This window comes from Lepidochelys kempii, chromosome 3 (genome assembly GCF_965140285.1).
Source record: "Lepidochelys kempii isolate rLepKem1 chromosome 3, rLepKem1.hap1, whole genome shotgun sequence".
NCBI classification, from domain to species: Eukaryota; Metazoa; Chordata; order Testudines; family Cheloniidae; genus Lepidochelys; species Lepidochelys kempii.
The window spans coordinates 132,962,972-132,988,829 of NC_136382.1; the positions used below are offsets into that span (position 1 = coordinate 132,962,972).

Here is a 25,858-nt window from a genome sequence, read left to right on the forward strand (position 1 = left end):
GAGCTGCTTGTGCTCCTCTTCCCTGCCCCACTTCCATTCAGCAGCAACAAAAGCAGGAAATGCTTCTCCAGTTCTGCAGCTTCCACTTTAACAGAGCTTCATAATGTTCTGTGTCTGAGATGTTGGAGAAGGCACTCAGTGAAATCTCTTACTATGATGCATTCTGATATGTGACAAATTCAGAATATGGTAAAGGCTAACAGCCATGGAAACCACAGCCCCAGAGAGGTATTTCCTGGTCCTGCTGCTGAATGGACAGGTGAGCTAGAGCGAAGTAAAAAATTCCACTTTCCTGAAGAAGTTTCCTGTGGATTTAGGGAGGAACAAGACAACCAGTAGTCCCTATAAATGTAATGGGGGAATGAGCTAGTTAACCAGTTCCAGAAAATCCATTTATTTCCTAGTAATATGTTATTTTGACTTTTTAACATATTTTTGCATAGTTTTTAGAGGGGAAAGTTAAGGTTGGTTCTGAGGTGTAAAATGGTTAATTTGAGAGTACAGGAAAGATTATATGGTGGTGGAGATTTCTCAGTCTAGATCCCTTAACTATCATTTCCAAAAAAAGGAGGAGCCATACTGGTTCAAAGCTGTGGTCCATCTAAGGCAGTGTCCTATCCCCAACAGTGGCCAGTGCAAGATGCTTCAGAGGAAGAAAACCTGCACTATGAAATTTTGAAATAATCTGTCCCAAGTTGAAGTTTCTTTTTAAATCCCATCAAGTAAGATTGATTTATACCTTAAAACCTGAGGATTTAAAGCCCTTCCAAACATCTGTTTGTTTTCTTTTTAACTCTTATTATTGTTACTGGAAAATAACCTTTAAGCCTGGAAAAAAAGACAGCCTTTCTGGAATATTTTCTTTCTCCTGTATAATTCACCATTTTCCTTTCTTAATTCTTGCCTTTTCCATAGGGGGTTTGCCTTCTACTAATGCTTCCCATAGAAATGCACTGGTTAGACTCAGTGCTTCTTCCCACAGAGCATAATCTTTTGGATTTTCCCTCCTGTGTCCATGGGGTGAAAAATTCCTTGCTGCTTTGCAATCCAAAATCTTGCTACTGTTATTGTGGCTTTATAAATCAGCTTGACATATGGTTTGAGGAGTTGAAATGTAGTCTCTTGAAGTTTGACTGGCTTTTCAAGTTAACCTTCAAATACACTGAAGCTTTGCCACAGTTTTCAGAATATGACTTCACACATTTCATTCAGCAGACCTTCCACTATAATAGAGAAGATCAAATCTGCTAATCGTGTGCTGCTTCGTTTTTTAAAAATTCCTTTTTACATTTTAAAAGCCAAATCCTGCTGTGCTTACTTAACACGTAATTCTGTTCTCTGTTTCATCCAGGTAGGTCCATTGAAATAAATGCATTTACTTCAGATTCGCCCCAGTATAACTGAGAACTGAATTTTACCCTCATACCTTTGCCAAACAAAATTCTCAGTAAAGTCAGTGGGAGTTTTGTTTCAGTTGGCCCAAAAAACCCTTGGGAAGGAATGTAATGCTTATGAAAGGGAGAGACTAATTGTATGGGCTTGCACCACATAGTGCAAGCAAGGCTCTTCACATTCTGTCCTTACCTCCAAACTCCAGTACTATATCAATCCTAGATCTAGAATATGGATTATTCCTAACTGTGCCAAAATTAAGGTTTCCTTTATTTTACTGGAAGATGTTGTATGGTGGTTGGAAAGGAGAACGGCAGTATACCATTGAGAATCAGCTGTGCCTGACCCTGATTGTTTGTAAGACTGGACTCAGGCTATCAGGCCCCAGGAGGAAGAAGAAACTGTGATATAGTAATGACACAACAAAAATGAAAAGGAGGACTTGTGGCACCTTAGAGACTAACACATTTATTAGAGCATGAGCTTTCGTGAGCTACAGCTCACTTCATCGGATGCATACCGTGGAAAATATAGTGGGGAGATTTTATATACACAGAGAACATGAAACAATGGGTGTTACCATACAGACTGTAACAAGAGTGATCAGGAAAGGTGAGCTATTACCAGCAGGAGAGTGTGGGGGGACCTTTTGTAGTGATAATCAAGGTAAGCCATTTCCAGCACTTTACAAGAACAGTAGGAGGGGAAATAAACAAGGGGAACTAGTTTTACTTCGTGTAATGACACAAATCATGCTGAATCATTTTTCTCCAGATTAAGATTCTATGGGAAAATCCTGTTTCTGGTCTCAGCAAATACACTGAGGTCTATTCTTCTATGAAGATTTACACTATTTGTCCCCTTAATTGGCAATAACAGTGAAGCACATCAATCCCCGGAGCATTGGTTGAAAAATAGGCCCTGTTTGCTTTAATTTAAAAATAAAACATTTTACATGTTCATGCAGTACACGGTCTCATAAATTATTTTCTCTGCCATCATTAAGTACTTTCTGAACTACATTTAAGAGACTCATGCATAGATTTTGGCTTGAGTATTCTTGCACTAAATGGTGATGACTGGTTTTTATTAAATTAAAACAAAATCTAGAAATCTGCTGCTTGTCTTGTATTTCTAATGGATGGTCCAACAGTCTGAAATATTCATGTACTTGCCCTGGTGCTTTTTGAAATTCATTATCAGGAAAGTAGCACAAATAAAATTTTTAAGTAGTTTTTTTAAAAAAAATAACTCTCCAGGTCACAACTCTTTCAGTTACATGCACAAGAAAGCAAGGAGGCAACACTAGTCTGCTGTGAGAGGTGAGAGCCACAGAAAGTTTGCATTCTTCTTAATTTAGTTAAAACATTTGGCAGGAGTGTATGTGGTATAGTGATGTGAGGATATTTTCAAAAGAGTGTTAGCATTTAACTGGCCTACTTTGGACTAGTGATGTTCTCTTGTATGTTACTTTTTGTCATTGAATAATGCTGATTTATTAAGCTGTGTGTTTCAAGGGCATTGTAAAATAACAGGTAGGGGCAGGCCTGAACTGTGAAAGCGAAAATTACTGTATCAGATCATGTCCAATTAAAATATGACAGGCACAGCAGGAGAAGTTGGAAGTAGGGTTTATCTTCAAAGTAAGAGAGGAAGTCACTATATTAGTTAGAAATAAAGTAAGCGTGAAACAGATTCTCCACCCTTTCTCATACTTCTCCAAAAATTAATATCTTTTGACATTTATATCGGGGAATAAGTTGTAATATTTCGTGTTCAAGGGTATGAAAGCAATGGTAACTGAACGAAGAGCATTGCAGCCATACACATTAAAGCAGTTCTTTCTCAAAGTACATGTCAAACCGTACGTCAAAACATTTGTAACTGACAGATAAAAATAGTTTGAAAAATGAGGTTTTCTTTTAGCTAAAACTGTGGTATGTGATTAAAGGAAGGCTTACAGTCTTCCAAGGTCTCTTGGGCTTCGCAGATAGACCTTTCAGGAAAAATAGGAATTAGAAGTATTTAAAAAACTAGATGCTTTTTACAAGCTTTATAGTATAGTACAGTGTTGCCTATTCTAACAAGTTTTGATCTAAAATTCTCTTTGTTATGAGGTAGAGAAACTGTGCATTGGCCTCCATCACCATTGCAACCCTTTATATTATCTATTTGTATAACGTTCCCTCGCACTTTGCTGACAGAGATGCAGAACTGTAAATATAAACAGATGCAGTTTTTTACATGTAGCCTTTCTTGATCCTTCTGGATCATAGCATGTTGTTGCGTTGTATAGCACCTCTTGAAGGGAAATTTGAATTGACAGTGCCAAGGAGAGCAATGTGAGGCTTTGCAAGAGTATCATCTATAGAAACAATCATATCTGGTTGGCTGAGCCAAGTGAGACCTTTCACTCAACTTTATGGAATTTATCTGCTTGTCTGCCTGTTTGGTTGTAACTAGGGTGACCAGATGTCCCGATTTTATAGGGACGGTCCTGATTTTGGGGGGCTTTTTCTTCTATAGGCATCTATTACCCCCCATCCCAATTTTTTACACTTGCTGTCTGGTCACCCTAGTTGTAACCTGATAACTTTTGAACACCACATCTAATCAATTCCCAAAATTCAGGGAATCTTCTAGGTATCAGTGGGCAGAACTGTATTGATTTTCAGGGAACTGGAAAACTGGAAGGAAAAAATGGGGTGGGGGTACAACACAGCTCCTGATATCTGGTTACCACACCCATCATCTTTACATATGTCTGTAATTGTCTGTAAATTACAGAACTTGTTTGATGGCAGCTGTTAACACCTTCCAGCCTAACAACACCCACCATCTTTCAGCTCTGTCCGTCCTTCCAATGGACTTAAAATGTTGCCTCCCCCCCCCCCCGTGACTTCTCTCTGAGACAGAAAGAAAATAAATAAATTTAACAGGTTACAAATTGTTGGGAAAATGAAGGGATGCCAGGAGCCCCTGGTGTGTGCAATCAGCTTGGCCTACAGAAGCAACAAAGTGTACAACCCTGTAGCGTATTTGGAGGAATAGTCTATCAAGAATTGATATAGTTTACATTATCAGTTTAAGAAGTTAAATATTCCCATCTGACCTAGAGACAGTAACTTTGCTTAGAGACAAAAATGAAGAACTGTCTTTGCCACCGTATGGAAATGTTGATCCACTGGATGCTTCTGTCCTTCAAGAAAGGATTTTATATCTCTTTCGCATCTTGTCCAGGTTGGGGCATATGAATATTCAAAAAAGGACATTTTTAGTGCAGTTCATTATAAATTTGCATAACATTCATTGAAATGAAGCCTAAAAATATTCCTTCCTTCATGTGCAATAAGGACATGCAGCAAACTCTTCAGATTTGAAGTCACTAGGATATAGGTGGACATATGTATATCCTCACACACATTTGGTAATGTCCAGGTCCTAGTGTATACTGGAGCTGAGAACATTGTGTGGATCGGGAACAATTTAATTTCCATTAACATTGTTTGGTAGCTTGGGACAGCTTCAGTTTAGTCCCATATATTTAATTAAGTTTTAAAGGGATCTCGAGCATCGACTTGCACAGTAGGTGGGACCCGCGTCTGGCAGGAGTCTCCTGTGGTAATGGGAGGATCTAGCCCAATTGTTTTACGTGATGAGAAGAATCTACCTGTGCCCTCTTTCTTCTCTCCCCACCATCTGCATTACACAGCTGAGGTCAGAATTTACCAATACTAATAAATTAAACACATTAATTTAATATGTGCTTTAGACTTTAAGGTAAGGGTAAACATTCAGATTCTAATTTTAATATGAAAAAACTAGTAGAATTCACCTTCAAATTGATACGTGTATAATATAGTGTGTAAGGGATGGGACGTAAAAGAAGTTAAAAAATCAAGAGAAATTTTTCACTAATAAATCTATGTATTTTACCTCTTCATCTTGATTCCTTAGTAAATAATAAGAGTAGACAAGTTAAAATTAAATAGCTACAGCACTCCCTAACTTTGACTTTTATTTTGCAGAGACAAATGTGAAGGAAAATGCTGTGAAATTCATGGAGATGCTGGAGGATAAGCTGCATAGGTAAGGATGGCATGGTGGAAACCTTTAAAAAAATCTAAAATATTACTTTATAAATGTAAATGTTGCTTTAGAGTGTTGACAAACACTTTGGAATGTATTTTTTAAAAAAATAGCAAAAATCAGAGTTTAGAAAGGAATATTTCAAAGGGACTTTTTGTTATTAATCTTTCATCCCATCATTCTGAGAATTGTAACAAAATCTTATTTAAAAAAAAATCTACAAAGACTTGGAAGTACCATAAGTTTCTACATTATGGGCCAGATTCATGGCCCTGCTGCAGCTGCTTTGCACTAGTCTGCCAGTGTAAAGTGGCCATATAGAGCCGCATATGCAGTTAGTTGATTCCCCTGGTGTAAGGGTATTCTTCAGGGGCATAGACAGGTCATCTACCACGTCAGCCTACCTCTGACATAGTGGGTGTGACGAGACAGAAGGGGGCATGGTCAGGATATCACTGCATCGCCTCAGCGCAAGCTATTAGAATGACCACAGGCAGTTCTATTTTATGTTGTAGCCCATCCCAGTATCTAACAGTTCTGGGTTTTGGGGAGTACAGCATTGATTTAAAACCACTTGGCCCCCCAGCAGTTGTACACAAAAGCACAGATTAGCTGGGCCAGACGATTTCTCCCATCAACTCTGTGCTCTTATGTATTAAGCAATGATTTACTTAATTTTGAATAGTTCTGAAAAATATACTGAAATCTTTCTGTCCTCTCTAGCCCCCACAAACTAATAGAAACCAAGACAGCAATATAGCTGTTTTAAGTATATAACCCTACTCCAAATACATACTTTTTAAACTACTGCAAGGATTAATATTTAATCCTCTTGCTATGTGAAGAACTCTTGTGCCTCCCTCAAGGTTTGCCTTGCCTTTCCAAAGCTTATCACCAGGTGCTGTGTTGCTGTTGTAATGGGACCATCTGTTAGAACGGACTTTGTTTGAAAGAGGTATTTACATTTTTTAAAGTCTGGCTACAGTATGTATTATTGATTTGTGTAAAAATCTCCTTTGTACTGCTGGACTGGAATTGAGAATGGTACTTCTACCTATGCAGTATTTACCATAATGGCTAAGGGAAGACTCCAAGTTTTTAGACCTGTTCATATGTGCTTTTGAATACTAAATATTTAGTAGGTTAAAGGTTTCATATTTAGCACTAAATCAAAACCATAGTGGAAAATCTTCTTTGTTTAAATTTTCATCAAGAATACAAATTCTGAAAGAATATGGTGTAGCAACACAGTGATGTTTCTGGGTTTCATAGGTTGATAGCAACACAACAGATCCCCCAACAAAAAAAATCATCTTCTCTTTAACAGTTAAACACAGGGAAAGTCAAAGAAATGTCATTTGCATTTTCTTCTGAGGGAGTTTTGTGGTTGTGGGCAGACAATTGTGCTGTTAGCTTTGTAATTAAATATTCAATTGCTTTAAAGAAATTAAATATTGCATTTGGGTTGTTGGGTTGTCTTATCAACTCAAAACTTTCTTTTTCTGCATTAATGTTGTTCTAATCCTAGGAATTTTTTCGGTGTGTTTTGTATATGCTGTGTGCTGTTAATGGGTTTTGAAAGAGTTTGTGGCATGTGTCTTTCCCTCCCACCCCCCTTCTCCCAGTACTCATATTTCTGACGGTGAAATTTGTGCTCTACTTAGCTATGCCATCGTGCTGGTATTCATCCTATTTTGGTGAAGTGTGTCATTTCTGGGAAAGGATTGAAAGTTAAACCCTGCTATGGCACTATACTATATATTGGAAGCCCATGCTGTCAAGTCATTTCTTTATCAACAAGGGGTGAACATTTCAAACTGGTTCTAACAGACTTCAGCAATATAGTGTGTTGTAATGCAACATGTTGGAATTGTATTGATAGGTTGCATTCCTTAGTACTACATAGACTTTGCTATGTCTGCTTCAATCTGGGTTTTCTATTGAAACTACGCTGTAGGTCTTAATGTGTTATTAGTTAGAGGTTACTGTCATCAGATTTTACTGAAAGCTAAATACATGTAGTTGAAGTTCTACAAGTACGTTCCTGCAGTCATATCAGTTCATTTGTCATACATCTTTGACCATTACACCAGCCCTCTGCTCACTGTCCATCTCCCTGGGACTTAGTATAACATTGCAGACACCTGAGCATCTTCAAAAGCCTACCATTTAAAAAAAATTAATCTGTCAGAAAAACAGGTTCTCCCAAATGTGGAATCTCTCCCCTGCACCTCTCCCCTTTAATAAAACAAACCCAAACTACTTCTGTCCAAATCCTAAGATGGGCAAGAGTCAGTCCTGCACTAGTGGTAGCTTTTCTGTACATATAAATGTCACAGTTCTAAAAATCTCATATCTCAAGGAACTGCCGGGCTAGAAATGGGAGCTTTATTCATTGGAAAGAGGAGATTCCTAGCTTTTCAATGGTAACAGCACCGACTTCTAAACGTGGATGGGATATCATCTCTCTCAAATCAGGATATATTTAGGTATACAAAAATATTTTAGGTCTTTTCGGAAAGTTTCTAAGGCTCTCTGAGCCCTGCATAAGTTGGATTTATGGTAACTAAGGCATCTGATTTTTTACGGAGCCTGGTAAAAATGCGGGATTAACTGTGTTAAACCTAATTGGGTGGTCCACGGCCCACCCGTGTCTATGTCCCTGCTCTTTCAGACATTTTTAATCTGCCTAAAATCAAGGTCAGGTTTTTTTTAGCAATAATGAAGCGATACTTGAGTCTGGCAGTCAAAAATGCAAAAAATTTAAGGCAAGGCAAGAAGACAAAGTGAAGCAAAAAGACAGTTTGTCATCTTATTTTAAAAAGCTTGAAGTATTGAATAGTGGACGTTCATCAAAAAGTATGGATGAGGAAACATCTGAATTTCTCTTCACTTACTGAGTTGTGGGGATACCACAATGACTGCAAAAGTTGAACAAATGGACTCTGAAGTGACAATGGAAGTACAAAATATTGGCAATTTTGTCAAAGTAAGGGAAGAAACCTACCCTGAAGACATTGCATTATGGCCAAAAACTATTTCACTGGATATGATAGAATATTTCTTAGTAAATAAACCGAAAAATGTAGGTAATATGGAAAATTTGAGAAAAAAGTATGAGGTTGCAAGAGGAAAGCAATTTAGAGGTCTTTATGAGTCACATTTTCTGAGGATGAAGAAAAATGATGACAGAAATGAGAATTTGGTTGATTTTTTTCTGAAGCCACTAAGGCAGTGTACTGTTATGTTTGCAAATTTTTCCCTGACCATAGTAAAGGAAAACAAACATTCGTTGATGGGCACTCTAATTGGAGAAGTGGTGCAACATATTGCTGATCATGAAACTTCCAAAGCTCATATTAATGCTATGTGTAAATTTGCTCAAAGGTGTAAATTATCTGGAAGAATTGATTGTTTATTGGCTCACTTTGAAACGGAGCGTTCTTATTGGAGGAAAGTGCTGAGACATGTTGCCACAGTCAAACTACTGTCTTCTTTGGGACTACCTCTAAGAGGACATGATGAGTCATCACTGTCAAATAGAAAAGGTAATTTTTTAACCTGCCTTGAATATTTTAGTGAATTTGATGATTTTCTCAAAGACCATTTGAAAAATTCAGTATTGTGGCTCAGGGAAGACCAACTTTTAAAAACACCAAACCTACAATGAATTCATCATTATAATGGCAAAGAGGCTCAGAAACCAATCCACTGATGAAGTAAAGAATGCCAAGTATTATTCCATAATAGTCGATTCAACACCAGATGTGAGTCATGTAGACCAATTAACATTAATTTTAAGATATGTGACCGGCAATTGTGAAGTTGTAGAGCAATTTCTTTGTTTTGGCCAGCTAAAGTCCCACACTTTTGAATGTCTAGAGACATCTGTTTTGGAAATCATTGCAAACTTAGGGTTGGATATCAAAAATTGTCATGGGCAGAGCTTTGATAACACCACAAATATGGCAGGAAAATATTCAGGTCTACAGAAAGACTGAACAATGGAAGCCCCTCTGCTTTATTCATACCATGTTCCAGCCATTCCTTAAATTTAATCTGCAACACTGCAGCCACATCTTGTGAGGGAGCTACACACGTTTTTCACGTTGTTCAAAACGTGTATGCCTTTTTTTCAGTTTCCACACATTGGTGGAGTATGCTACAATCATGCTTGGAGCAGGCAAATGAAAAACATTCGACAGTCAAAAGAATTTGTGATATCAGGTGGTCTGCTCGTTCAGATGCTGTTTTGGCTTTGAAAATGAACTAGGATGATATAAAGAAAACCTTATTAGACATTGCCACATCAAATTCTGAAAAAAAAAAACATGCAAAAACGGAAGCAAAATCCTTAGCAGAAAAGTTTGAAAAGTATGATATTGCTGGTTTTACTCTTTTGTTGAACCGTTTACTTCAAAGAATTAATGCCATCAGCAAATCGTTGCAAAAGATCGATACAAATTTATTGAATACTGCACAATTGTTAGCCTCAGTGAAAAGTTTTGTTATGGAAGTTTGAAATGACTATAGCTCCATGGAAGCAGAGGCACTAACATTAACAGAAAATATAGGTTCCTCCGATATATCTGATAAGAAGCGTAAAAAAAGCAGGAAGTTAATATTCGATGTAGTGAGAGACAATGAAATCAGTTTAAAAGGGAAAGAGAAGGAGGAGGGTGGTGAAGCACTGGAATGGGTTACCTAGGGAGGTGGTGGAATCTCTATCATTAAAGGTTTTTAAGGACCGGCTTGACAAAGCCCTTTCTGGCGTTGGTCCTGCTTTGAGCAGGGGGTTGGACTAAATGACCTCCTGAGGTCTCTTCCAATCCTAATCTTCTATGATTCTGTGATCACCGTTGAGACCGTCCGTGTTGTTTGTGACTCAATAATTGTGCAATTGCAGAGTAGAGGTGAATCTCTAAAGAAAACTGATTTATTTTGCATGTTTTTTGATAGAAGTATGGACGAAAATGCTAAAAGCCAGTAAGAAATTTAGTGAATTCTACCTAGAGGACACAGACACACATCTTTTTGAAGATGAAGTGAAACATTTCATTCATTTTATTGAAAATTATGAGGTCTGTGCTTCAAGATTAGCAGTTAATTTGTATAGACTTGTATGTGATGGTTTGCAGGCAATCTTTCCAAATGTGGAAACCATTCTGAAAATATTTTTAACAGTACCTGTCACAAATGTTTCTGCTGAGCATTCTTTTTCTGTATTGAAACGAATTAAAATTTATTTGTGAAATATGATGAGTTAGGAACATTTGACAAGTTCGGCAATATTGACAATGGAAAGTGCCTTTTTACAAAATATTACTTGCGATGACTTAGCTTTTTTTCCTACACTTTTTCTTTACAAAATTATCTAAATAAATATTTTTTTTTCAGATTGAATAAGTTTCTTAGAGGAAGTTAACTTCTATTTTTTCCATTCATGCGTCATCTATGCTTTTTATTTTTACACATTTTTCAAGTTAGCATAATGCAAATACAAGCTTTCATCTAGACCAGAAGTTCTCAAACTGTGCTCCGAAAACTCCATTCAGGTGGACCAAGGAAAGGTTATTAAGGTTTTTTCATAAAGCGCTCTTATCCAAAGCACTTTACAATATTTAGCTAATGGTACAAAGAACATTTGCAAAGATCATTAAATGCTCCCTTGAGACCCTCAGCAATTTTCAAGTGGTCTATGGAAAAAAAGTTAGATTACAAAAACAATCAAAGTACCTCACTTTATTTTCATTTATTTCCTATTATTTATAATATAGGAGGTGGATGAAGAAAAAAAGAATGAAAAATGGGGGCGATAAGACAGAATGTTCTTTTTCTTGGCTGGATTTCTAGGGGGGGCCTCAAAAATGAAGCTGCGCTAACTCTAAATCCGCCACTGCATTCAGCAGTGTTCATTTGATCTTTATAGTGGCTTTTGTCAACTCCTGGACACAGTACAGGTAATGATAGCAGTCTTACTTTGGTGCAAGGCTGTGCTCATTTGTGTAGCTGCTTGCTTAATGGAGCATGAACAGTGAGTATTTTTAGGATAACTTGCACTCATATTTATTAAAAGAGCAACAGTCTAACACACAGCATGTTTCACCTGATTGTATATATCTGCAAGTGATTAGTTGTACTTCAAGATGTTTACCCTCCCTCCCTGTCCCTTTTCAGTGATTCTTCTCACAAAGGTCTCCTAAGACAGGAGGTACAATCCCTTCTAACCCTAGGGGACACTGGACCTGTTCCACCAAACTTTGAAGAGAAAGGATTTTATTCCTGGTACTTCCTCAACGCCAAGAAAAGTGGAGGGTGGAGACCAATTCTGCACCTCAAGACCTGAATTTGACTAGTTCAGAACAAATTTGGCTGTAGCCTAGCTGTTCAGACTATCAGCGCTTAGTCATTTTTACATAATGTACATGATCAATACAGGGGGGACAGCAGTGCAGTGTTAGGCTTGCTGAAATAAAGAAGAACACTGGAATGGTTATAGGCCTCAACTCTAATTTTGATGAGTGTTTAAGGGAATTTACAAAATCAAATATAAATTAGTGTGTTTTCATGACTATAATTTATTGAAACTGTTTGAGGGATTTAAAATTGTTCCTTATAATGTTGGAAACAGAAAATTATCCTGGCTTTCTGCTAATGCATGAAAACCAGAAAGTGACGCTGAGTAGAAGCTGACTAGTCTACTTTCACTATGCAAGCTGAATAAATAAAAATATAAAAATTCACACTTGCATAAATGGGTAAATATGGCTAAGATTTTCACACCTAGGTGCCTAAAGATAGGTCATTAAGACCATATTTAGACACACAAATAAGTGGCCTGAATTTAAAAAGTGCTGAGCATCATAGAATATCAGAGTTGGAAGGGACCTCTGGAGGTCATCTAGTCCAACCCCCTGCCCAGAGCAGGACCAATCCCCAACTAAATCATCCCAGCCAGGGCTTTGTCAAGCCTGACCTTAAAAACTTCTAAGGAAGGGGATTCCACCACCTCCCTAGGTAACGCATTCCAGTGTTTCACCACCCTCCTAGTGAAAAAGTTTTTCCTAATATCCAACCTAAACCTACCCCACTGCAACTTGAGACCATTACTCCTTGTCCTGTCATCTGCTATCACTGAGAATAGTCTAGCTCCATCCTCTTTGGATCCACCTTTCAGGTAGTTGAAAGCAGCTATCAAATCCCCCCTCATTCTTCTCTTCCGTAGACTAAACAATTCCAGTTCCCTCAGCCTCTCCTCATAAGTCATGTGTTACAGACCCATAATCATTTTTGTTGCCCTTTGCTGTACTCTTTCCAATTTTTCCACATCCTTCTTGTAGTGTGGGGTCCAAAACTGGACACAGTACTCCAGATGAGGCCTCACCAATGTCGAATAGAGGGGAACGATCACGTCCCTCGATCTGCTGGCAATGCCCCTACTTATACACCCCAAAATGCCATTGGCCTTCTTGGCAACAAGGGCATACTGTTGACTCATATCCAGCTTCTCGTCCACTGTCACCCCTAGGTCCTTCTCTGCAGAACTGCTACCTAGCCATTCGATCCCTAGTCTATAGCGGTGCATTGGATTCTTCCGTCCTAAGTGCAGGACTCTGCACTTGTCCTTGTTGAACCTCATCAGATTTCTTTTGGCCCAATCCTCCAATTTGTCTAGGTCCCTCTGTATCCTATCCCTACCCTCCAGCTTATCTACCACTCCTCCCAGTTTAGTGTCATCCACAAACTTGCTGAGGTTGCAATCCATCCTCCAGATCATTTATGAAGGTATTGAACAAAACCGGACCCAAGACTGACCCTTGGGGCATCCACTTGATACCGGCTGCCAACTAGACATGGAGCCATTGATCACTACCCATTGAGCCCGACAATCTAGCCAACTTTCTACCCACCTTGTAATGCATCCATCCAGCCCATACTTCTTTAACTTGCTGACAAGAATACTGTGGGAGAACGTGTCAAAAGCTTTGCTAAAATCAAGGACTAACACGTCCACTGCTTTCCCTTCATCCACAGAACCAGTTATCTCATCATAGAAGGCAATTAGATTAGTCAGGCATGACTTTCCCTTGGTGAATCCATGCTGACTGTTCCTGATCACTTTCCTCTCCTCTAAGTGCTTCAGAATTGATTCCTTGAGGACATGCTCCATGATTTTTCCGGGGACTGAGGTGAGGCTGACTGGCCTGTAGTTCCCAGGATCCTTCTTCTTCCCTTTTTTAAAGATTGGCACTACATTAGCCTTTTTCCAGTCTTCCGGGACTTCCCCTGATCGCCATGAGTTTTCAAAGATAATGGCCAGTGGCTCTGCAATCACATCCGCCAATTCCTTTAGCACTCTGGGATGCAACGCATCCGGCCCCATGGACTTGTGCACGTTCAGCTTTTCTAAATAGTCCCGAACCACTTCTTTCTTCACAGAGGGCTGGCCACCTCCTCCCCATGCTGTGCTGCCCAGTGCAGTAGTCTGGGAGCTGACCTTGTTCGTGAAGACAGAGGCAAAAAAAGCATTGAGTACGTTAGCTTTTTCCACATCCTCTGTCACTAGGTTGCCTCCCTCATTCAGTAAGGGGCCCACACTTTCCTTGGCTTTCTTCTTGTTGCCAACATACCTGAAGAAACCCTTCTTGTTACTCTTAACATCTCTCGCTAGCTGTAACTCCAGGTGTGATTTAGCCTTCCTGATTGCAATGTGGTTGTAATTAATCATAACTAGTCCCTGAGCAGCAGGATGCTTACTGAACACAGAGGGAGTGTCTCAAGGGGCTTATACCACTGAATGATTTCACATCCAGTAACTCCTATTGACTTGAATGGGAGTTAAGGTGTTTGTCTCCATCTGTTACAACGGACTGGATTGGACTCTCCTGTAGAAAAATCCATGACAAGAGCAGGAAAATATAAATTCCCCTCACTGAGTTTCCAATATATCATGTGGTTTAAGGAGAAGAATTTTCCTAACCAAATATTGGGCAGAGGGGTTTGTTTCTCTGAATTATGGATATCCAGAAAGTGCAGGGAAATTGCAAGGTTCCTAGGCTATCCTCAGAGGGTTAAGCCATGGTATCCATACAGAAGACCAGCCCCTCTGTGTTATGTCCTCCTGCTCCCACCAAACCACTCCTTGAACTTTACTTTCCCCTCTGAGGGAATTTTAAAACTTACAGCATGGTGAGAGTCTGCCATGGGATGATGCCATGTAGAGTGACCTTCCCCAGGCTCCTCACCCACCCTGTCCAGCCTTATCCACATAACACATGGAGCCTGGGGGAATGATAGGTTTCAGAGTAACAGCCGTGTTAGTCTGTATTCGCAAAAAGAAAAGGAGTACTTGTGGCACCTTAGAGACTAACCAATTTATTTGAGCATAAGCTTTCATGAGCTACAGCTCACTTCATCGGATGCATACTGTGGAAAGTGTAGAAGATCTTTTTATACACACAAAGCATGAAAAAATACCTCCCCCCACCCCACTCTCCTGCTGGTAATAACTTATCTAAAGTGATCACTCTCCTTACAATGTGTATGATGATCAAGGTGGGCCATTTCCAGCACAAATCCAGGGTTTAACAAGAACGTCTGGGGGGGGGGGGGTAGGAAAAAACAAGGGGAAATAGGTTACCTTGCATAATGACTTAGCCTCTCCCAGTCTCTATTCAAGCCTAAGTTAATTGTATCCAATTTGCAAATGAATTCCAATTCAACAGTCTCTCGCTGGAGTCTGGATTTGAAGTTTTTCTGTTGTAATATCGCAACTTTCATCTCTGTAATCGCGTGACCAGAGAGATTGAAGTGTTCTCCAACTGGTTTATGAATGTTATAATTCTTGACATCTGATTTGTGTCCATTTATTCTTTTACGTAGAGACTGTCCAGTTTGACCAATGTACATGGCGGAGGGGCATTGCTGGCACATGATGGCATATATCACATTGGTGGATGTGCAGGTGAACGAGCCTCTGATAGTGTGGCTGATGTTATTAGGCCCTGTGATGGTGTCCCCTGAATAGATATGTGGGCACAGTTGGCAATGGGCTTTGTTGCAAGGATAGGTTCCTGGGTTAGTGGTTCTGTTGTGTGGTACGTGGTTGCTGGTGAGTATTTGCTTCAGGTTGGGGGGCTGTCTGTAGGCAAGGACTGGCCTGTCTCCCAAGATTTGTGAGAGTGTTGGGTCACTCACACATCCAGAAAACCTGGATTTGTGCTGGAAATGGCCCAACTTGATTATCATACACATTGTAAGGAGAATGATCACTTTAGATAAGCTATTGCCAGCAGGAGAGTGGGGTGGGGGGAGGTATTTTTTTCATGCTTTGTGTGTATAAAAGATCTTCTACACTTTCCACAGTATGCATCCGATGAAGTGAGCTGTAGCTCACGAAAGCTTATGCTCAAATAAATTGGTTAGTCTCTAAGGTGCCACAAGTACTCCTTTTCTTTTTGGGGGAATGATGTTACCATGGCTCCTCTCCCAACTTCATGTGTTTTCCAGTCACTGTTGCCCAGTATTCTGAACACCTTTCATCTCTGTACATAGAAGTGGAGGTAACAATATGACCCATTGTTATTGGATATGATTTGTATCTTACCAGTGTCCCCTAAATGTTTCACACCATGTAAGGATCACCCTTTTCACCAATCATTAGACCAAGTAAAGATTTTAATTATAAAATCACCCTTTTTGCAAGAATGTTACAGAGAGCCATGGGATCTGTATGCTATAGGGGGAATAGAAGATGCTCATTTACTCTAGTAATAGGGGACATATAGTTACCTAGAGCTATCAGAAAAATATGCATGGGGATGTGGGGTAAATGATATGTACTCTGGAAACGAAGCTGATGATTTCCTAGAATATGGTGTTTTTAATTTATCTGAAATTCTCATCTTCAGTGGGATAAGCCCCTTGAGACACTCCCTCTGTATTCAGTAAGCATCCTGCTGCTCAGGGACTAGTTATGATTAATTACAACCACATTGCATTCCATAATATTCTGAAAATTTAAAATATCTCAAAACAGTATTAAAATTATTACACCATTGTACATATTCTGTCATTGTATATGCCATATAGCATGGCCTTAATAAAACTTGCTGCAATTCAGATAGGTATCCTGTACCAGAGCTGGATTTGAGAATTCTGAAAGTAGCATAATGAGATTAGCATGTTAATAATACTGCTGTTTCATAGCATTGGTGATCTTAGAGCTCAGGAACAAACTCGAAAGACCTGGATATGCTTGTGCATGCACAGAGCTCTTTTTTGTATGCATTGTAAGTGGGAGATATGTAATGCTTAAGGCCCCACTTAATTTGCGATATTGTGGAAATTGTGGATCCCACAATATTAGGTTTCCACCACAATTTTTATTTTAATTAGCTTATTTTGAACAGTCCACAATTTTGCATACATTTTCAGGTGTGCACCACACACCTTTTCCCCATTAGTACAGTAGAAACCCATTTATCCAAATTGACAGTGACTGGGGCTTGGACTATCAGTTTCGTGCATTAATGACTAATATAGTTGCAGCACAATGTCTGGTTATAAAAAAAAATAGCAGGCATAACATAATACTTGAGTGTTTATATTATTATAGCAAATTTTTCTTAATCAAATAGGTCTTCACTGGCTTTTCCAAATGACTGCAATTAATATAGGTTCCTTATTACTTTTCCATGATTTTTCATGTCTTGTCTGAAATTCAGCTGCAATTATTTGACAATCGTGCTGCGATTCAGATAGGGCCTTAGTTATGCTTTCTCCGCTTTTCACATCTATATTACCGTTTTTGAGTACAGAATAGAGCATATAAAAGTAAAAACAAAAAAACCTCACAGCAGGGGCCAAAAGCTGTAAACTATTACTTGTCTGAGTAGTCCCTACCCACCTGAAGAGAGCCACTGACTTCAGTGGGACCACTAGTGTCAATAACTATGTTAACTTCTGTAACTAAGCTTTGCAGGGTTAAGCCCCATATAACTATCTTTTATACTGAAAATCTAGTATACTAGTGGCAATTGCTGTCATAGAAAGTGAATATCATACATAACTTACAAAATAGGTTTATGATATGGATAGGACACCTTTTAGTGGCATCTGAAAGCATTCTGATACAGAAATATTTTACTGTGATTTAAAAGTTCTCTGATTAAAACGTTGTTTAGACAGTTATCTGCAGCTGATGAGCTCCAAAAAAAGAACAAAACCAGTTGGCTCCTAAAATACTGATCTAAAAAGCCTTGAAGTGCTGCTAAAGCCACACTGAGAAGACTGAAAGCCATTCTATGGAGAATCAATTCTGCTTTTTTTGTATTACATATTTTCTTTATTTTTGTTGCTTTGTTCTATCTTCATCTTGTGTGAGATGGTGTCATGAAAATAGGATTTTTTTTCTTACGGGCTCATCTTCTCATGATGTTCATTTCTAACCTGAAATAGAATCCTCTGTTTGTGACATTACAATTGTTTGCTGTGGAAAAGGTTATGAAGTCATGAATTGAAGGATTATCATTTCAAGTAGGTAAACAGCAGCAAGAGCATATGAACTCATAAATAAAAATCTTGTTTTCATATGGATTTCTTTAGGAGGAAAAAATTGTAGCAATTTAGGATATATTTGCAGAGTTGTTTTCCCTTTCCTGTTCACAAATTATTTACAAACTTTTATAACTGTTCAACTAACCTATTGTATGAATCATTCCAAATGGCCAATAAAGTACTTCCTGTGTGAGCATTCTTTGGAATATTTATTCCTGCGAATGTTCATGACATTTTTTGTTTCCATAAACATTCTTGTGAATAAAAGCTCTCTCATCCAAATGTTTATGAAAAAGGGGGTTATGAATAGTGACAAAGCGAATTGGTAGGTTTTATTCACAAGAATATTCTTGAATAATTTTTGCTGTATTTGCTTGGCCTAATCGAGGAGGCATCACCTGCTCTTTAAATCAACTTTGAAAACTAAGTGTTGTAAAAACAAATGTGAGCCCACTTAAATATGAGTCATTCTTTCCTTCTTTTTTTCTGTTTTGAAAACTTCTCTCCCTACCCTATTTTCCTACCTTTATCTCCAGCAATTTGATTTCAGCCTCAGTTTAGTTCTTCTGGATATAGGGCTTTCTCCTTCTTCTCTTTCTTCTATTTGGTTATTTTTCTTTCTTTCCTCCTTGTGTTTCTGCTTGTCTTCTGTATCCACTTCTTCCTTTCGTCTCCATTTTCTGGTTTAGATTTTCTCCCTTGCATCTTTACATGTTTTCATTTTGTTATATTTTCTCCTCTGTGCACATCACTGAAGGGAAAATATAGATGCATATAAGAATAGGCTTACTTCACAGAAAGCCTGGTCTCACCTTCATTACTTAACTACCCTGAGGGCCAGGGTGGAAAAAATTGATGATTTAAATAATAATAATAATAATAATATTAGTAATTGAAATAAAAAAATTAAATGCAGGATTATTTTTAAAAGCAAACTTATTTATAATTAAATTTGAAATTATGGCAACCTATGCTAAGGCCTAAACTTTACTATCATCTATTACAATGAATATAATTAATAAAAAAAGTAGTACGTACTAAGCATTATGTGTTTTCTGCCAAGCTCTAATAAAAGGTCAAACCAATGGACTGGTGGTAGTCACTGGCTTAGCAACCTGGAACTGGGATTTATTGAAATGCTAAATCAGCTTTTGACATCAGTAACCTCTTCTGCAGATTCAGAGAAAATATTTATTTCAGTGTATTCTACTAGTTCAGCTCAATTATTAGTTCATTCAAAGTTAAGAAACCAATTAGGAGTTGAAAAAGCAGGAATGATTTTCTCTTCCAATCTCTGAATAAAAAACAGGTGTGAGAGAATGAGATTTACTAGTTCAAAAATCATGAAGGACATGGTGACCAAGAGACAATCAAGTCAGTTCACTAACTACAGGTTTTTCTTACTTGGTTTAATAATTCAGTTTGCTTAATATGCAAAACACGTTTTGATAAACTGTTTAAAATATATCCAGTACTTTTAAGGTAGTTTTATTTAACTAATCAAAACATTGAAATGCTGTTTCTGTTCACTTTTTATTGAGATTTAAATTCTATCCACATACAGCTAGACAAAAACAATCATCCAGTAAATAAGAAATACATTATTCAGAATTTTCTAACATATAAAATATAAAAAATTAAGAATCTGAATAAATGTGAGTTAAACTTTAATTGCTAATATAAGTGTGTATAGCTATAGTGTATAGTTGCAAATCAAGATATTTAAATTATCAGTCAATGAGAATTCATCTTTAGGAAAATAACTAAAAAATACAATGCAAAACAAGATTAAAATCAATTATTTAAATCAAGATTTCCTGCTTGCTGATTTTAAATCATGATTAAAACCAGTGATTTAAAAAGCTTTGATTTAAACCAATCCACCTTGTTTAGTGCAGCGTGGGATAACTTTAATGAACATCCTGGGTTGTACCAGAGCAGTACAAATTTCCTGGGTTTTAATAAACTTGAATCAAGGGGACCCCTTCAAGCCCAGGGCTGCAATTCAAACATGTTCCAGTTTCTCTTGGCTATTGAAAGGAGAGAAGTTACTTTAAGTTAAGCACCAATGTGTTTACAAGAACAAATAGATATAAATTGGCCATCTACAAGTTTAGACTTGAAATTAGATGAAGATTTCTAACAATCGGAGGAATGATGTTCTGGAACAGCCTTCCAAGAAGCACAGACGGCGGGGCGGGGAACCAAACTGGCTTCAAGACTGAGCTTGACAAGTTTATGGTATGATGAGACTACCTACAAAGCATGTAGCCAATCTGTGACTGCTAGCATAAGATATCTCTAATGACTGGTGGAACACTAGATGCGGAGGACTCCAGGTTACTACAGAGAATTCTTTCCCAGGTGTCTGGCTAGTTAGTCTTGCCCACATTCTCAAGGTCTAACTGATTGCCATATTTAGGGTTGGGAAGGAATTTTCCCCCGGGTCAGATTGGCAGAGACCCTGCAGGTTTTTTGCCTTCCTCTGCAGCATGGGGCACAGGTCACTTGCAGGTTTAAACTAGTATAAATGGTGGACTCTTTGTAACTCGAAGTCTTTAAATCATGATTTGAGGCCTTCAGGAACTTAGCCAGAGGTTAGGGTTCTATTACAGAAGTGTGTAGGTGAGGTTTTGTGGCCTGCATATGCAGGAGGTCAGACTAGATGATCATGATGGTCCCATCTGACCTTAAAGTCTATGAGCTAATTTAAACCCTATCATTCTGTGTGTATAGTTGGGATTATGTCTTCCAATGTACATTACATTACTTTGCACTTATCAGCACTGAATTTCATCTACCATTTTGTTGCCCTCTCACCCAGTTTAGTCGGATTCCTTTGTAACACTTTGCAGTCAGCTTTGGACATAACTTTCTTGGGTAATAGTGTGTCATCAGCAAATTTTGCCACATCTCTGTTCACCTTCTTTTTCAAATCACATATGAATATGCTGAACAGCACTGGTCCTAGTACAGATCCTTGGGGGGGGGCATTTTCTACCTCTCTGCATTTTGAAAACTGACCATGTATTCCTACCCTTAGTTTCCTATCTATTAACTAGTTACTGATCCATGAGAGGATCTTCCCTCATATCCCATGACTGATTACCTTGCTTAAGAGCCTTTGATGAGGCTTTGTCAAAGATTTTCTGAAAGTCCAAGTACACTATATCACCTTTTTCCACATGCTTCTTGACTCCCGCCGAGAATTCTAATAGAGTGTGAGGCATGATTTCTCTTTACAAAAGCCGTGTTGACTCTTCCCCAATATATAATGTTTACCTATGTGTCAGATCATTCTGTTCTTTATAGTTTCAACCAATTTACGTGGTACTGAAGTTAGGCTTACTGGCTTGTTATTGCCAAGATCGCCTCTGGAGCCTTTTATAAAAATTGGCATTACATTAGCTACCTGCCAGTCATCTGATACAGAGGCTGTTTTAAGCCTGAGGTTACATACAACAGTCAATAGTTCTCCAATTTCATATTTGAGTTCCTTTGAACTGTTGAGTGAAAACCATATGGTCCTGGTGACTTTTTACTGTTTTATTTATCAATTTGTTTCAAAACCTCCTCTACTCACCGTCAATCTCGGATGGTTTCTCAGATTTTGTCATCTAAAAAGACTGGCTCAGGTTTTGGGAACTCCGTCACATCCTCTGTAGTGAAGACCAATCAAATAATTCAGTTAGCTTCTCTCCAATGGCCTTGTCTTCCTGGAGTTATCATTTAGCATCTTGATCGTCAGTGGCCTCACTGGTTTCAGAGGAACAGCCGTGTTAGTCTGTTTTCGCAAAAAGAAAAGGAGGACTTGTGGCACCTTAGAGACTAACCAATTTATTTGAGCATGAGCTTTCGTGAGCTACAGCACAGTGGCCTCACTGATTGTTTTAGGAGGGTTCCTGCTTCTGAAGTACTTAAAATTCTTTTTGCTGTTAGTCTTTTGTTAGTTGCTTTTTAAATTCTATTTTGGCCTGCCTAATTATACTTTTACACTTGATTTTACCCCATGAATGCCCACGACAGGAAGGGGAAATGATCGCAGTGATGTAACCCCTACTCAGATACCCCTGTGGTGGTGAGGATGCTTTAGAGCTCCTCTGGTGAAGAGAACGGTTGCTGTGGCTGGGGGGAAAACTGTATAAATGGTGGGGGGAAATCTTCAGACTGTTTGTGCCTGGGATAGGGGAGTTTTCAGTGTAATAGTGACATCAGGGCAAGGGAGGAGGCAGGACCTTCAGGCTGACAGTTATCCAGGATGGGAGACAGACTAATACCTTTTATTTTTATACTTCAGACACTAGAGAGTTTAATATCTGATATTAAACCAATATTGCTATGGTTTGCGTTATGCGAGGAACATTTTGTTATGAATATTTAGCTACTACATAAAACAGAAAAAAGTGAAGAAAGACCCTAACATTGCAGACTCCACATATTTATTGTGCCTTTGATTTTTTTCCATTGTTCCAGTTCATGAATGTTGGGCTGCCGATACTGATTTTTTTTTTAAGGAATAAAAGAGCTTTAAGGCATTTGTTTATGGCAGGAAAACATCTATACCTTAAAAAATTCGTGGCAATACGACAAGATTTTTGTACAGATACAAAGAGGAAAAAAAGTAGGTCAAAATTGGGCTTGTCGTCCTTGCCAATGTCCCTTAAAACTTCTGAAACAGTAAAATACAGTAATTCAACCCTTACTAGCTCTCTGTCCATATTAATTCAGAATTCATCTGGGCTGGGATTTTATCCAGGTTTCTGAACTAAATTATCTTATCTTTTCTCTTTGATTGTTCATCTCTTAAGACAGACTTATAGTGGGGCATCGCTAACGCCAAGGTTACTGGGAATGGGATTTTGTTCTTATTCATGAAATGAAATGTATTTTCTTCATGCTTTTCTTCTTCCCTTCAAGTCATTTTATACCTAGAATGTCAAAATCAGTCAGAGGTGATAGGATTCTACCTCAAGCAACAGCAAATATCAGCATTCTTTAAAAAGAAAAAGTCCTAAAAGTTCACAATCCCTCTAAATTGTTAGTCGCTGTTTATTATGTTCCCATCCTTCCTTAGATGCCCCATATCTCTCCATTTCAATCTGTGTGCTGTTCTCGGATTGCCTTGCTCTGATTCTTGACAACTGCACCAGTAATGATACAGTTCAACAATTTAGTGGCAGTCCATTAGTATCATTGTAGCCTTTCTCCTGATGCATCCTCTTAGCTTACCTGAGAATAAGCAATTCTCTTTTATTGTGCTGCCTTTGCAATACAGCGATTTCCATATGTGGAGACTGATGGAGTATGATTTTCCTTGCATTATCCCTCTCCCTTGCTTACTTTCCTCTTTCCTTATCTCCTTCTATCTACTTGAATTGTATGAATTCCATGAAGAAACTTAAATCCAAGGACACCAATTTATATTCTCCATTAACCGATTGCCAGTCATGAGAATCCATTTTGTGAACCCTCTTTCTTGATTTGTCCAAGACAAATAGTGAGAGATTTTAGTGACAAGTTTCCTTTTAAAGGAGCAGCTGGCTACTATCTTATTAGTCTATACCTACAGTTTGTGAATTTATGTATGAACATAGAAAGAATTTGCATGCTAACAGTGACTACAGATGAAAATTTCCTGTATTCCTGTTACTGGATTTCATATTCTCAAAGCCCCAAATCAGCTCCACATCTCAGAGGTACACAGCATGTAAAGGGGAGCAGTTGGCCCATTTAAAACTTAGCCAGTTCCTGCAAGAACTTCAACACTATTAACTAAAGTGAAAAGAAATACCCATAATAGTCCAGATGGGAGGCAACAGAGCTATGTATAATTAACAGAGCTATGTATAATTAAGGCCAGGTCATCAGCCAGAGATGGGCCATCTTCTAACAAGCTGGAGATGACAGAAATTGTTATTTGAAAATGCTGTTATGTGGGAGCTTAGTAACAGCGAGGAATCTAGGAGCACTCCTAAACTATGGATTGAATCAACCAATTGTGGCTATGTACCCTAAACCAAAGTAGACTATACTGTGCCTACTTACACTTCAGAGTGCTTTCCTCTGCTCACCAGCATCACCTCTGTCTTGCTCTGGTTCAGCGTTAGCCACCTTGTTCATCTAAGAACCGATTTCATCCAGACACTGGGCGTCCTTGGTAGTAGTGGTATGGTCATATGTGGTGGAGGATAGGTGAAGCTGTGTTGTCATCTGCATATTGTCTTGTTGTCTTGCTGAATCCTTGTTGTCTTGCCACTTCATCTAGTGGATGCATGTAGCTATTGAGAAGGACCAGAGAGAGAATTGATCCTTGTGGAACTTTGCAAGTGAGCAGTCTCATGTTGGAGTTGCAGTTTCCCATTATCTCTCTTTGGGTTCAAATTACATCCTACCATGTGATTAGCCTGTGTAAAAGGGGGGAAGCAGCTGTAGGGAACAGGTCAAGATCTTTCTGTAGTATTTGAGAGCATCTGTTGGTTAATGTGTTGACCTGTGGGAATATAATTTGCCAGTTCAAGAGTATGCACAGGCACCTAGCTGGCTAGTAGGTGTGCCACTGTCAGCAGGAAGAGCTAGCTAGGGTGCACACTGGTCGGCAGGACCCTAGCCAAAGAGGATGCACTAATTGGTGTCTTTTCTTTCTTCTTTGATCTTCTTTGAATATGTAACTGCAATGTGCCAAATCCTGCCCTCAGTCATTTCAATGGAATTCCACAAGTCTAATGTCACTGACAACAGAATCTGGTTCTCCCGTTTTGGGATGCCATCCAGACCAGTAAGAGGTTGTCACCACCTGCCTATACCCCCGGGTGCCTTAAATGCTCTGTTGCTGTGACTCACAGCCCAGACACCAACAGCCAGCAGACAAGCATGCGTTATCCTGAGTGTCTGTGTGCCATAACAGAGCAGCCCCACCCTGGTTTCCCCAGCTTTGGTTACACCTGGCAAGATGCCCCCTACTTCTGGTCCAGGACATCCCCAGAATCATCTGCCCTGAAGTGTCCAGCCCTCCCTTGGACTACTCAGAGAAATAAGGTTTGTTTGCTCCTTTAAAGAGACAGTACTCAGCAGCTTGCCACATTAACTGGAGTTAACAGTTACTTGAATTAAATCACAGCATTTAGTTGGTTTAGATTAAAATAAAGCAAGCTTATTAACAACAGGACATAGGTTAAGCCACGCCGAGTAAAAGGTAGAGATAGTTACAAGCAAATAAAAGTGAAAACGTGCATCTAAGTCTAAAACTTAATCTAGCAAGGCACAGTCTTTGTTTCAGATGGATTTGCTCATCAATTACTCTTGGTGCAGCATGGCTGACTGTCTCTTACAGAAGTACCAGTTACTGGTTTCCTTGTAAACTTAGGTGAAAGATAAAAAGATGGAGTCTCTCTTCCCTTATATTTCCAAAGAATTGTCTTTGTTCTCAAAGTTAGGAAGACCTCCCCGGCGATTCAGTCTTCTGTCTCTCTCTGGGGTGTAGGAACCACTTTAATTCTCCCCTACTGGTTTGCTTGATAGGTTTGCTACAGCTAATATGTAAAGTGAGATATACCCACATTCCTTTCTCTAGGACAAACCTATTTATGATCTTTACCTACGCTAGACTGTCTTCTTAAACCTGTTCTAGTAACATTTGATAGAGGAAATTTATAACTTCACATATAAGGTTAACACAACTTCACATATAAGGTTTACAAAGATATTAATGACTAGTGTGCTATTAGCTTTCAGATGCTACTTTACAAGGCATATTTTGTACAAACATAATTGCACTAGTTGTAGGGTATGAATACAGGAGTGCTTAGGGTCACAGTGGTCC

General features: G+C 38.7%; 1 protein-coding gene across 13 annotated transcripts in view; it reads left to right on the plus strand.

Moving 5' to 3' along the window:
- DISC1 (DISC1 scaffold protein) overlaps window positions 1-25,858 on the plus strand; it is a 383,371-nt gene that overhangs the window by 311,986 nt on the left and 45,527 nt on the right. For 10 of the 13 annotated variants that reach the window (XR_012158151.1, XR_012158148.1, XR_012158149.1 and 7 more), the window contains one exon: window positions 5,421-5,481. Coding sequence is in view for 7 of the 13 variants with exons in the window: in XM_073338073.2 (XP_073194174.1) it covers window positions 5,421-5,481 (61 nt within the window). In the remaining 6 variants the exon portion in view is untranslated. Of the gene's footprint in view, window positions 1-5,420; window positions 5,482-6,368; window positions 6,437-8,868; window positions 9,031-11,258; window positions 11,442-25,858 lie in introns of those variants that run through there. The other 3 variants (XR_012158152.1, XM_073338078.1, XM_073338077.1) reach the window with 3 other exon arrangements.